This window comes from Mya arenaria, chromosome 8, assembly GCF_026914265.1.
Source record: "Mya arenaria isolate MELC-2E11 chromosome 8, ASM2691426v1".
NCBI classification, from domain to species: domain Eukaryota; kingdom Metazoa; phylum Mollusca; class Bivalvia; order Myida; family Myidae; genus Mya; species Mya arenaria.
The window spans coordinates 26,929,238-26,943,709 of NC_069129.1; the positions used below are offsets into that span (position 1 = coordinate 26,929,238).

Genomic DNA, 14,472 nt, shown 5'->3' on the forward strand with positions numbered 1-14,472 from the left:
ATTTTGAAGCATTCTTGTGAAGTCGATTGAGTTTAGCTTTATTTACAACGACTACAATATCGCTTTTAACTGTCCATGAGCGCATTTTATATGCCCTGACCACTACCGTATCATTCGCCATACAATAGCCAGGTTGTGTGGTTATTCTCCTAAAAAATTCTAATATTTATATGAAAAAAACAGGAAATAAGCTTAGTAGGCAAACGTTTAAACATAAACCCCGTTTAATGGCACTGGATAAATGCCAAAGACATAGAACACAAACACAAACAATCACAAACCAGAAATATGGAACAACAGCAACAAAATCCACAAACAACACTGCATTAAAAAACTAGGTATGTTAACAAGAATTGTTAGGTACCGCCTTGGAACGGCCAGTAAAATGTAAATTTAATGATGGTTTAAACCAGTTGGTGTGCACAACCTCACTTAAGTTTTTGCATGCTTAAACTAATTACATCTTTAACCTGGATATGGCTTTTGTTGTAATGGATCGCAACGTGACCTTCTATTTTGTTGACATAGTGCATACCAACGATTACCTCCCTTTCATGAAACCGTAATAATCTTATGATGAAAGTATTTATTCTTTCAAAATAGTAAAACTATCGAATATGGATGTTAATTAGGTGACCGGTTGTCTACCATTATGGTCCACATCATTCCATGTTGATGGGTACTATAACATTCCGGTCTCAACCGCATTTGTTTCCAAGTGTTTTTAAATGTTCAAAAGTTTTCTTTTAATGTGTTTAATTGAATACAACCCAATACACATCCTTTTAAAACTATGGGTTTAAACTTTTTGAAAATAGTATTTAAGACGAGGTTATAAGACAAGTATGTTTTCTTCTTCTTCAGTGCCTGTGAAACTGGTTATTCAGAGTTAGAGGTCACCAGCGCTTGAGGCATAAGGAGTGAGCTGAGGAATTGAAGAGTATCAATGACATTTAAGACAATTGAATAACAGATTACCATTAATAATATGAACAAAACGTGGTATTAGTACTTTGTCGAAGCTTGGAAACAGTAATACGGTGTAGAAATTGAGGTGCCCCCATCTGCCCATAGGGGTTTTACAGTCACTGATGGAAGCGACAATTCGGGAATACATTTTGAAATTCGCTCATTATTGACGTGTACAAAAAGAGGTTATGGCGTTCAGAAAAAAGAACGACGACTTTAAAATGGATATTAAAAACAATTTTCTTGTTTGAAAGGGTCGTAGTATAAATTTGTCTGAGGTTTTGGTAAGAATACAGTGTAGACAGTAAAGCAATACTATATTTTGAAGAAAACACTTATATGTTATACCGTACGAACGGTTTTCCCTATTTTAATAACTAAATGCAGTGAAATACAATTTTAATAATATAAAAGAAGAAAATGTTTTCCCATTGGAATTAATCCCCAAATTGACATTTTGAAAATAAATATTCCGCGTTGGCTCCCCTTTGGAATGTCATATTCCTATGGCGAATGGGAACGCCGTCTTTGGATAAGTTGTATATACAACTTTTCATACATTTAGAAAGTTTCTATTACGTGTGGTATTTATGTTGTATTCAACAGAACATTTGTTGATATTGTTGTTGTTATTGTTTATTTAAGGAATAAATTGCGGTATTGACCTCATGTTCGGTGTATGATCGCAATTGGGCTGGTTAAAGTGTGTGGAATCCAAAGGACTCCACGCGTACTTTGACTAGCCCAAATGCGTTCATATCCCAAAAAAATGGTATCAGTCCCGCAATCCATTAGTTATATCTACACCAACAGTTGATTATTACATTCAAGAATTGTTAAAAAATTACTTCATTTCGTTTAAGAAAACCTGATATTAATCCTTGTCATCCATTCTGTATATAGAACGACTAGAATGTAACTGGAAACATGTTATCAAATGACGTCAGAATAACGCGGGAAAAGATCAACCACTTCAAAACGTAGCATTGAAACACAATTGCCAACAAAATAAATGAACATATCATAAATTAACACTTCGTAAAATGTTGGATTTATTTTTTCGGGACCTGTGGACTCAATATCAATACAAACAATACCAAGATCAATATTTTTCATGCTTATTGTTATGCGATGATTCGTGATCCGAATATATCCGAAGATGTTGCGTTCATCGGATGATAACCGCAATTGCCGAAAAGCAGTTCATTTAAGGAATGGAAGTTGAGGTGTAAATATTTGTTTATGTGATATAAGTGCAACACCTACGGTCAATATATGTTCCTTTTCTCAAGCAGTTCCGAACATTCTCCGGATCGTTGATATCGTTGATATTATTTGTGTATATGTGATTGTACATCTTTATAATTTTTTGACTGCGATACATCGTTTACATTTTGTCACAAATAAAATAAAAAAAATATTGAAACATCAGTTAAGTTTTATTTGTCATAGTATATCAATATTTGACACTACCTTCATTCGGAACTCCTCGACCATTTTTATTGAAAACAACCTCGGATGTATGCCGGTACATCAGTTAAAGTAGTTCGATTTTTTTAATTATATCATTAATTAAATGTAGTGTTTTAGAGTTGAATTTATTGATCTAAGTTTATATTGATTGCCAGTGAAGTGTATTATTGCAAACATAATTAAGATTCCCGAGAGTTAAGTCATAAGGTTAAACTGCTAAATAAAATTACTACGCGATCTACTTGCAGTGGACTTATACGTACCACTTTTTGAGTATGTAAACCGTCCAAATACATCCGAGGTTGTTTTCGATAAAAATGCCCGAAGAGCTCCGAATGCACAACCTTATGAAAGAAAAGTGTCTTGTTTTTAACATTATTTATGTTCGTGAGAACCACATCGTGGCATGCTAAATGTTCAAATGGTTTACGGAAGTACTTTCATCAAATTCACAATCGCATTCATCAAAGGAGGGAATTTGGAATTGTACTGCTGCATCTATACTGAATCCGTTAATTGTTTTGAAATACATGGCGCAATTGTAAATTATATTCTTGCAAAGTTTTTAAAAGCCTCCCCTGCTTTTGCTTTATTCCCATATGGCAGCATGTCGTCTATCGAATACACGGTAAAACCCACAGCAGTCTACATGTATCATGGGTCAATCTACAAATAAAAGGGCTTCAAATATTGATATGATAAAGCCTAGCCATTTAAAATCTTTTCAAAAGACAGAAAAGCTATTAAGATGTTGTTGTTTTTTTGTAGTTGTGACTTTTTTTCGTATGTGTTGTGTAATACTTATAAACGCATAGATTGTTGACTCTTCTTTAAGTCGTATAGTGTAGGTCCCTATCGAATCTAAAATTAAAAATCGATGTGATGCTTCTACATTTGATAGTCTGTGAGTCTTACCACTATAAAGCGATATAGATAATCAAATTCGTCAATATTGTGTTTATTAATCTTCATTTGACACAATCACTTGGGACACAAGGTTATTTTTATCGAATGTCAACAGCCCGTTCATTACGCCCGTATACTACCAATGCGTCCATTGAATGACAGGAGTAGTTCCGTTGGATACGCATTATTTCAGTATCAGATGCACATATATATTGGGTAATTCTGTACAATAAGTAAAGGGACTGTACACCAGATTTGCACCAAAAAAAGTTTTTCTGTAACGAATCTTAGGACAATTATCTAATAGAATGTGCGCTTTGATATCATAATTGTAAAAAAGTACCAAAATGTAAAAAAAAAAATTGTGTCGGAGACCGGATTCGAACCCGTGTCGCCAAAATTGAAGTACAGCGTCGTATCAACTGAGCTACGACGGCCTACTTCAAATGGGTACATAATTAAGCTATAGACCTACCTCGGTAATATCACGTGATAACACAGACTAGCCAATCACGCAAAAGGAATGAATTCTACCTATTCTATCACACGCGCACGCACACGCACACACACGCACACACACACAAAATACATACATTAAAAAAATCTTTATTGATATTTGTGTCTTTTACTGATTATGTTAGTTTCAGTATTTCCCACTTTTTATTGTGGGCTTCGTACTTATCGTTTTTAAAGCAATTTGCTCAACATGCATTGCTTTCGATCTTCAAATATTTCGTTAGGTTATCAATATTGTCAGGGATGTTATTATTTAGTTGTGATTCAATACATTCTGTTTCATTTATTAACTTTTCCTCCTCTGTTTCTAGTGAATGTTTTTATATGAAACATATTTTATTGTTTCGTTTCTAATCGAACCTTATATTATTTTTCATAATATGTTTGCATTTGCATCTTTATTAAAATCTATCGTTTCTTGGATACATTATTTTATCTTGGACTGATATTCTGTGTCCAGAAGGAGAGAGTTGTTTAATTTAAAATACCCCGGACCTCTTTCCGCCTTTAAATTATCTCTCGTAAACTGTATTAAAGAATGATCGGTTTTCAATCCTGGTTTTATAGTACTACTTTTTACGTAATTTAATAGATTGTCTGATATTAAAAAGTAATCTAATCGATAATGCATGTGAGGTTATTATTCAAGTGCCACGTATATTGCAATTTTGACGGATGTAGCAGTCGACTAGTCGACTAGTTGGCAAGTGTTGATTATACTATTAATATCGCCTCTACATTTTTGGTGTGTGTCCATTTTGCAGTTCTTTTTATCTAGTTTTCATCATTTCCAAGCAGAAACTCATGTAAGGCTTTAAATATTTCCGGTTCATCTTTGTTAGGCCCATAAATATTTATTAAAGTTAATTAATATTCATTCAATTTAATATCTAGTTCAATAATTCTACCTTCTTTAATTTCAGTATATTGTTGAGTTTCTAAATTAGCGTTTGGTTTTATAAAAATTGACACTCCTTTACTATTTGCACTAAAAATACAAGGTTCATTCCATTCTTCCTTCCATTTTGAAAATACTTTTTGTGAACAATGCACTTCTTGCAGCAATAAGATGTCATAAGTTTTACTTTTTAACCACTCAAATACTTGTTTACATTTTCCGGTGTTGCCTTAGCCCCGAACATTTAATGATACTATTTCCACTAGCGGATTTAGAGGGGGGCGCATCCGGCGCGCGCCCCCTCTAAAATCGTCAAAGTTTACTTTTTATGTCAATTTAGGAGATAAAAATAATAAAATACGCCCATAATGCATCATTTCCAACTACAAATTGTTATTTTTTCTTGATTGCTTAACCCCCAATCCATATGCAAACAGTTTACGCCATACACTTTCGGTTCAGAGGGAGGGGTGCATGTCAAAAGGTTGCGCCCCTAAGCTACGCCCCCTCTAACGTTGATTCCTGGATCCGCCCCTGATTTCTGTTTCCATTTAGCGAACTTGAGAATAACTACGACACAACTTATAAGCTAGCCATAGCAAAGAAAGGAATGAATTGTATATTTTTTTTATAATATATACACATTTTCATACACTTACATATACATACGGACATGAACACACTTCTGCTTAAGTTTTTAAACCCATCTTTCAACCATTACATGTTTACCTGTTATAAAAGTTTTGAATATGATTGATCTAGCCTTGAAACAATGTTGTATGAAAACAAATACACTTAATACAGTTTTGATTTAGTCAGGTATATCTGTTAAGCCTGTTCATTTGAGCGGTGCGTATAAAAAGGATACACAATGCCTAGTGAACATGAAACTCTGCACTTTAAACAATATATCAATAATAAAGCAATTTCATTCTCTATACACTTAACGAATAAGGTTGATATATTTGTATTTCTATTTCCTGTTTAATATTCGTTTAAAAAATATACGCTATAGTGGGAAACAATATCTTAAGAAGTTACACAATTTGTTCAGTACACCATAATCCTAAATACAAATTATTTTAAATTGTTTTAGAATTTAGAGTTAGGTCTCCTACATCGCCACAGGATCGCCGCGGGTGCGCACAGAGGTCGCAGTGCGGAGGCAATGTTATCGGTGGCGCTTGTCCGGCGATCGTTCGACGTTCTCTGAGAGGACACCGCGTCCCTATTGCGCTTATACGGGAGCGTTTACGGTGCGTCTACGGCGCTTACAATGCATTTTATTTTTCTAACTGCGCTATTACAACGATTGTACGGAGCCGCTTCGGCGATCATTGCACTCCGAATGCGCAAAGCATAATGAGAGCGGAGACAAACGCCAACTTAAACTCCGTAGGAACGCAGTAGATTGTCAAGGAACTCCGAAGAAATGAAAAAAGTCCAGCGATCTCACGGCGCTCTGGGAAACTTAACAACGCCGTGCTATCGCAGTGACAACGCGACTAGGTGTGACGGGGGCTTAATAGATTGTTTAGTAGAGCCTTAGAATATAAGTAGAATAATAAAATGTGGAACCACAAAGATTGACTGATTTGTTTGACTGGTATTTCGATCGAACCAAATAACTAACACTTCTCTAATACTCGTCATCATACCCCTTCTCCTTATTCATCTATTCATTTTCATCGGACTCCACCTTTCATGCAGCTTCCTCAACTTTCTCCTCGGCTCACTTTTGCACCTTATCTCCTCTTCTAATACAACCTACCCCTCCCCCTTCTCCTGATTGAAATAAAAAGAAAATAATTTGGGCGATTTAAGTGGGGTGGGGTGGCGGTTGCACCCCCTCGAAAATCCGCTAGTGGCATTGGCAATTGATATATGTAAACCAGTTGTTCCTGTCCAGTTTCGAAAACATTATCATTGTGGCTATTTGTTATACTTTTATGGCTGGTCATCCCAGATGTTATACGGTTGTTACTTTTTTCGTTGTTTAAGAGGTACCTAGATTGTAAAACAATCCATAACCGTTGGCCGGAAGATAATACTGCAAGATTAACATGGAAACTTCTTTTGTTAAACACGAACATAAACACAATTGATGGTAAATTTACTTCGTATCGTATTTTGTAATCAAATTTGTTTTGGTCTCATCTAAAATGTACCTAGTGACATTGACATATTTCACACGAACCCTTATTATGTATGGTAAAGAACTGAAGACTGACTCGGTATTCTGATGTGATTCAAGCAGGAAACAAATGTTTAGAAAACACGGACTTTAACAGATATCAATTACCGAAACGTCAATCAGAAGAGGAACAACAAAATACTTCCTTATCCTAATACACTAGATACGAAAGTCATAACTCGAAGTTTTATAATATTGTGAATCCGCGGACATATTGAAATGGACGGTTTAAATTTAATATTATATTTTCTTGTTGGAGAGTTTCTGTGTATTTCTTGCTGTAAGTGATTTGGTCGTATTTCGTTATAATATTATCAATATTACACTTAAAATTGGTGTTGTTTTTTTTTTTTTTTTTTTTTTGGGGGGGGGGGGAAGTGCCCATTTCAATATGTTCCGGAAGATATTTCTTGTACATAAAAGGTATGAATAGAGCAGCTTCGGGATGACTGAGATTGTTCATAAACGGCAGGGGCTACCCTACGACCATCTGGCAATGATAAGCACATCTATTAGTATGATAGCAAGCTTTAAGCCTATATTATCTTTAGTTATCTTTAGAGCCAACATTCTGAAAATGTATACCTATAGTTGGGGGTAAAAAACAGTCTCACATTTTTACAATAGTAACCTATTGTCTAGTTTCTATTTGAAATGGCCATGCTTAACAGGCTTACGCAGTGAATTTCAATTAGCAAACATTTTAACTCAATTGTGATTTTGATAGATAAACTGGTTAACTGTGTTTTTCATAAAGAAAATTCCCTTATAAAGTTTAAATCATTTTTAAAATTTTACGCAAATTACAGAAATTAAAAACAGGTGGGCTTAGCTTAATACTGTTATTAGGGACGAATTAGACAATCAATGACTGGGATTATGTTATGGGAAACACAGTTTATTGTCTTAAGAAGTGTCTTTAAACAGGACAGTGACAAACTCCTTAATATGCTACCTAAAAACGGTTTTAAATTTCCAGTGGATTTTGCTTTACAGTGACTCTACTATTTAAAATCAATGCATACATATGTAAAGCAAACATCAGTTTTGACTATTAAACCTTTAACTTATTACTAAATAATGCATTTATGGAAATTATTAATTACTGATAACAAGATTATAACCGTGTATTTAATAGCTGAAAACGCAAAAATACTAAATGATTGGTGAGCGCAAAAAGACTTACTAATATCTACAAAAATATCATGTTTTATGCGCCTTTCTTTCAAATTAAACTCGGTAGCCTTCATAAGAACTATTGTGTTCGACTCTGTTTATCCATTTTGCTATATTAAAACAACTGTATTAATTGTGGTAAATTTTACTTGGGCGTAAGAGTGCATCTTTAACGAATACCATGATAAAATATATTTGGGTCATAAACCAAGATAAACCGGTTGGCTCGATATCGTTTGGCTCTTTTTGCTCGTTGACTCGAGCTGGTTGTGAGGGACCAGTAGGTTTTGTTCATTTTAGCCTCAAATGAATCATTTTTCGTTTATGCTGTAAATATATTTTCTCCCGTGTGATTTAAATTGAATCACGTTTGTTAATATGGACTAGTTCATATCGTAAGAAAAATATAGGATATTTAAGCGCTTGATGATGTACAAAGTAGATTTAAATGCATGTAACTTATTATTTCAGCTTCAGATACGAAATATTACGTCTTACCGTCGAACTACTCCACTGAAGACCTCATGACGGGCAATATACCATGCGTGCTAGGGAAACCTATTCACTCAGACACACCGGATGTGAGCGGTGATCATAACTATGCTGTTACTGATCGTGACTTGTTTCTTATTGTTGATGATATACAACAGGAAACACTGTGGACTGGGTACAGAAATGGTATGTGTTCAGTCTCCTTGGTAACACCGATGCATTGAAAGAGGGAAGCATGATCATATAGGAGAAATTAAGAAATACCTTGACTCCACATCACTTAAATCAATCAAACAATAACAGTCCGGCCGATGAATGGCTGTTTTCTTAAAGATGCACTCTTACTCTCAAATAAGATTTACCACAATTAATACAATTGTTTAAATATATCAAAGAGGATGAATAAATGTAAAAAATAATGGTTCTTATGAAGGATACCATGTTTAATTTGAAAGAAAGGTGCAGAAAACACAGTTGTTCTACCTTATGAGACGATGGTAGATCACAGTAAATCTTCAAGCACTCATCAATCGTTTAATATTGTTTTCGTTTTCAGCTATTAAATACATTGTTGCAATCCTGTAATCAGAAATTAATATTTTCCATAAATGCATTATTTAGTAGTAGTTAAACATTAATCATTCACAATGTATGTTTGTTATACATGTGTATGTATTGAATAAGAGTGTCACTTTAAAGGGTTTAAAACGGTGTATAGCTTGCGATACCGACACATTTTGTATGGTATATCTTTATCATTGCAGACATCTATGAGCATGGTCTACAGGGCGTTCTTCTTGTCGATAATAAACACCCTATTGTATCTTTTTTACCAATGGACCTTCTGACAAATATTAGCTTTCTCGCGCTTTGTGAACAAGGTGATCTTTTAAACAAAAGTTAATACATGTAGTATTTTGTAGTAACTGGAGTTTTGTTTATGTTCTATTGTTTGGTTTTTGTTTATCATATATCTATATTTGTTGATGTATTTATCCCTAGATACAGGTGACAACGAGCAAGTGACGAAAGGAACTGAGAATGGGAAGACTGAAACAAGTACGTGTTAGGGATTCCTGTTCATTTCACATATCAACCATTATATCGACCAAAACAAAAACTACGGAAATAAAATATATTGTAATGAAATTAACAGTATAGTATATAATACTCGCGTTTTGATAATTTCATTTAACGACATGAAGAGCTCGACATTTATTGATAAAGATGTGTGGTCTTTATGTGTTGCTTGTGTAACGTTCCGCTGTACGCGGAAGTGCGTTCGAAGTACGTTAGTGTTCTTAATTATATGCAAAATCGCTTATCCAGGTCTCTGTGTGAATGGAGAATATATGTATTTTAAATACCAGTCGACCCCTTCAGGGTTGATTGAACATGCTTTTCTGAAGGGATCTGTTGGCCTTGTTGCGTTTTAGGCCTCGCATGTTACACTTGTACGTTGTACAAGTTCGTCGTTGCGATAAATGTATGTGCCTTAGCCTTGTGCATTTAAAAGGATGCTTTGTTATTCATTTGACATCTATGCTTGCCAACGTAGTTTCAATTGTATTATCAAATTCATTTATGTTAGTTTTTGAAGTTTCTGTAGTACTTCAACACGAACAAAAACAATGTTTTCTTCTTTTTCAGAAATGTTGATTATTATTTACACAGTATCTGCTGGATCATTTCTGACCATTTCCATACTGGTCATGACTATCATTATCTTAAAATGGTAAGCAATGTTATCCTTGGGTCAAACATGTCTTATAATTAAATGAATAATCAAAATGGTTATATTTGTGTTTAACGGGAAATTTGTATCGGAAAGTTTAAATAAGATAACAACGTTCTTAAAAATTGGAATAAATGGTGTGACAAGTGTGATGTGCATTAAAACCAGTAAACCCCCAGTGAACTTGTGTTCCGTGAACTAGTGTTTCACTGAACGTTCCCAGGCGGAAATTATTAATTAGGCTATTTCGATGCTTGTGTGCTCTTTTGTGTTTTGTATACGTGTTGTGTCTTTTGTACAATTTCTTCACCTTAAACAGAGTTTATACTTGCATTTTGGACTATTGGGCTTGTCTCTGTAGTTTTTCATTGCATTATTGTTTTAAATATAACATAACCGTTGAAACATTATGTTTACTTTTTATTTGAATAAATGTATAACGTATTCTAGATAAAAACTTTGCAAATGCGAATCCCTTTCATGTTACTTTATGATTAGTGCTCATTAAAACGGCACCAATAGAACGACATGGCATAAAGAAAATAAAGCAAATGACGGAACACCGTTATATCGAATGTATCTTATCTTTTTAGCAAAATAAACCGACAAGTGTCACAAGAGAGTCGACCAGCCGTTTCGAATGCAGCATACCAAGATGAGGGGTCGACAATTTCTAACACACGTGGAAATGAAACACAAAGTGAAAGTGCTCCTCCGAACAATGAACGTAAAGATTATGAGCAAATTCGTGATTCTCATATCTTAAATCAAAGCACACCAGCTCCTGATAATGAATATGACCATATCACAACTGGAATACTGAACAACACGCCACAATCTTCGAGCCTGTGTTATGACAGACTTGAGGAAAATAACACAATAGAACATACACGTGATAGCAATGAGGCTCAAACAAATGTTGAAAAGTCTGATGTTCTAGTTCCCACGGCAACACCAACAGCAGGCTTACTGGAGAACGAAACGGAAGAAAAAACTGATGGTTGATATTCACAGAAAGCACACATTCGCCTACACGTAAATTAACTGTATCATTGAAGTATGTTCTTTTCTACGGAGTACTCCTTTTTGACTGTATTTATTAACACTCACACTGAACATCGAAACGGAATGAAAAAAAATCAAATATCTGACTCCATGTCGACGTAATCCCGAATTATCACAGTATTTGATACATTAAGTAGCCTAGCACTAAATGTTACAAACAACTGCTAATGTTTGATTTTCAAACTGTTCAACGTTTGTTATATGGTGCTGAAGTCTGGGATATATACGATTTCAAGGAGATATATTTATAACATTTAGAAGTCTCTAAGGAGTACTTGGTGTTAAACCAGGGACATAAGACGCTGCATTTTTGGTGAGCAAGCACTTAACGAAGTACTGGCAAATAGTCATGAACATGGCAGACCCGACAATGCATTTACTGGTCCTTATTAACGTTACTAATATTGCTGTGTATAACAATCGCTAAAAAAACTTCGTATGTTACAATAGTCAATAATATTGGGTGTCTTGCATTAAGAAATACAATAAAATATTTCAATCCTGATCATATTACCTGATATCATATGAATATGACTAAGCAGACCATGTCATGCTGCGATTCACAGTTACCTGGTATTTGGAATGCATTTTTGGCAAATTGAGCTATCGAATGATTTCTTGGTCTGAGAATTATAAAGAAAATCTTTATTGTACTCTATGATGCAAAATAAATGAATAAACAATCATTATTGGTTACACGTTATGAAGATGGTCGATTTAGGATTAAGTAGTTCGTACGGATACGAGTTCATATCGAAAATGCTTTTAATAGCTGCATACCCGGCATGCACGTGCAGAAAGAAAATATATCCAAGATGCAATAGCTCAACAATCAAACACTAGTCGTATTTTCCACAGTTTCTTCCACAACACTGCCAGGAATACTGTTTTTCTTTCGACTCACACATCTAAGGTTGTACATTTTGGTATGCACACCGGTCCGTCACGGCCGGACCCGGCACGCGTTCCTCAGCTCTACACGCTCGAAAATTGCTTTACAGCGGATGATTTGCTTTTAAAAATAACGTTGAAAATCAACATAAGCTATTACATTGAAGAAGATTATCACGTTATATTATTATTCAAATGGATTAATTACTTTGTTTACAATTCACATTTGTCACATACCAGTCTTCTGTAGATTTCTTTGAACATCAAAATAAGTGCTTCTGCACCAGGGTGTATCCCTTTTTAAGTAAATTTCGGATGAGCGGCGACATAATTAAACTAACAACAACCCCTTTTAAACTTTACGCAAACATAATGAAAGTTCCTCTGTTCTGTAGCCCTTCAGAATACACCCATTGAGCAACATCCCCCACCCCACACCCACCAAAAAAGAATGAAGCGAAAAAGAATTCTATGTGCGCGTGTGTGTGTATGGTAGGGGGTATAAACAATATTCTTCGACTTCTGCAGTCGATGTGCATCCGTCCTAAATTTACAAGTGAATAATAAATAAAGCCTATTGGACATATTTATAATGGTATATTATAAACCAAATGTTATACACGACCTGCGTTATGATTGTTATATTTTGTGAGACTGATGCAACTATGTCTTTTTATTAATGTCACGAACTTAACAAATGTGCATCACATTTACAAAACAAAATATTAACACTTAAAACAATTTATTTCCTGTCAGTTTCAGTTTCATGCCCATTGTTAAAATACTTACAAGGCGTGTGATTATTACGTATGAACGCAAATCTAGTGAGGCCAGAGACCCCACTTGACTCCCGATGACCTCAATCAAAAGCAAACAATCATGTAACAAAAGAATTGGCAAACATATTTTATCTATCACGGCTTTCAAGGTTCGTAAAAAATCAAAGCGCTTAAAGCGTTGAAAGGCTTTCGGCCTGCTAAGTTTCGCCAGTCTAAAGAAGTATATATATGCTCACAAATGCGTTTAGGCTTTTTATACTGATACTTAATGGAATCAAAACCATTTAAAATACTCTTTTAATACGAGGAATACCACAAAAAATAAAAATAAATGGAGTAATATAAATTGGACATGAAACCTTATTTGGAACTTTGGTTTCATAAACAATAGTCTGCCACGGAAAAAGCATTCAGGCATTTTTAATGCACCCAACAAACTGCATTTTACGTGTAAATTATATTCATGATTAAAGTTTCTTTCTACTATGACAGAATCTTCGTGAAAAATCCCTCTGGATCGAATATTTATTCCGTGTATGTATTGAGGTATCCTGATATAGCCCTAAACCAATGTCGCCCGTGGACAAAATGAACGGACTTATATCAAAAGTTTATACATATACATAATTATGCAACATGCTCAAGACTCTGGCTTGAAATTAATTGAGACAAACTGAAAAATCTTTACAAACTTTCCGTTCGATTCGGCATTACATGACTATATTAGAAATTGCAATAGGCCGGAAGCCAAGGGGCGTAGTCAGCGCTACGCACTTACGCATGTGCGTAACATCAATATCAAAAATGAAAAAAAAAACATGGCCAATAATGGCATCAAAGTTGAGGGATAACTAAAGATTGATATCAGAAAAAAGGAAGATCATCTCAAGTTACTGAGCCTAAATCTTGGTAACTACAAAGTCGGCCGCCTCGAACCTATAAATCCCCCCCCCCAAATTCACCTCAGAGCTCATGTTAGTTCCATTTTCCATTTTTGCCCCCCGACCTCCCCCCTCCCCCAGGCTACAGGGATATTCCCACACCCACAACCCTCCCACTTTCGTGCGTAACATTCAGTAAGGCCTGGCTACGCCCCTAAAGTCTATCAACGCTTAAAGCATTTGGATTTTAATTGTAAAGTGGTATAAAATACATAGAGGATCTTTGTTTATTTCAGTGTAAGATCATATTTTATTTCACGAGTGTCATAGAAAAACATATTTTCACGAGTGGCGAAGCCACGACTGAAAATGTAGTTTTTTTATGATCACGAGTGAAATTAAATACGATCTTACACTGAAATAAACAAATTTTCTGTTTCTTTTATGCTTATTTTCGGAGTTTTATTTGTTTTTTATTTATTTCTGAATTACCCCCT

General features: G+C 34.8%; 2 protein-coding genes across 7 annotated transcripts in view; both read left to right on the forward strand.

Annotated features, from left to right (window-relative positions):
- Positions 1–2,381, forward strand: part of LOC128244747 (carcinoembryonic antigen-related cell adhesion molecule 5-like) — a 49,412-nt gene extending 47,031 nt beyond the window's left edge. For all 4 annotated transcript variants that reach the window (XM_052962799.1, XM_052962803.1, XM_052962800.1 and 1 more), the window contains one exon: positions 865–2,381. In XM_052962799.1, the coding sequence (XP_052818759.1) occupies positions 865–910 (46 nt within the window). In that variant the 3' untranslated portion in view covers positions 911–2,381. The remainder of the gene's footprint in view (positions 1–864) is intronic.
- Positions 2,382–7,096: 4,715 nt separating this feature from the next.
- Positions 7,097–11,833, forward strand: LOC128243810 (uncharacterized). Of its 3 annotated transcripts, XM_052961768.1 has the most exons (7): positions 7,138–7,236; positions 7,380–7,471; positions 8,604–8,810; positions 9,389–9,505; positions 9,627–9,683; positions 10,275–10,359; positions 10,953–11,833. In XM_052961768.1, exons 2-7 carry the CDS (start codon positions 7,402–7,404, stop codon positions 11,362–11,364), a joined length of 948 nt encoding a protein of 315 aa, XP_052817728.1. In that variant the 5' UTR covers positions 7,138–7,236; positions 7,380–7,401; the 3' UTR covers positions 11,365–11,833. The 3 variants fall into 3 exon arrangements, with proteins under 3 accessions (XP_052817729.1, XP_052817730.1, XP_052817728.1); XM_052961769.1 differs by lacking the exon at positions 7,380–7,471 and having other exon boundaries at positions 7,097–7,236; XM_052961770.1 differs by lacking the exon at positions 9,389–9,505 and having other exon boundaries at positions 7,130–7,236.
- Positions 11,834–14,472: the final 2,639 nt, after the last annotated feature.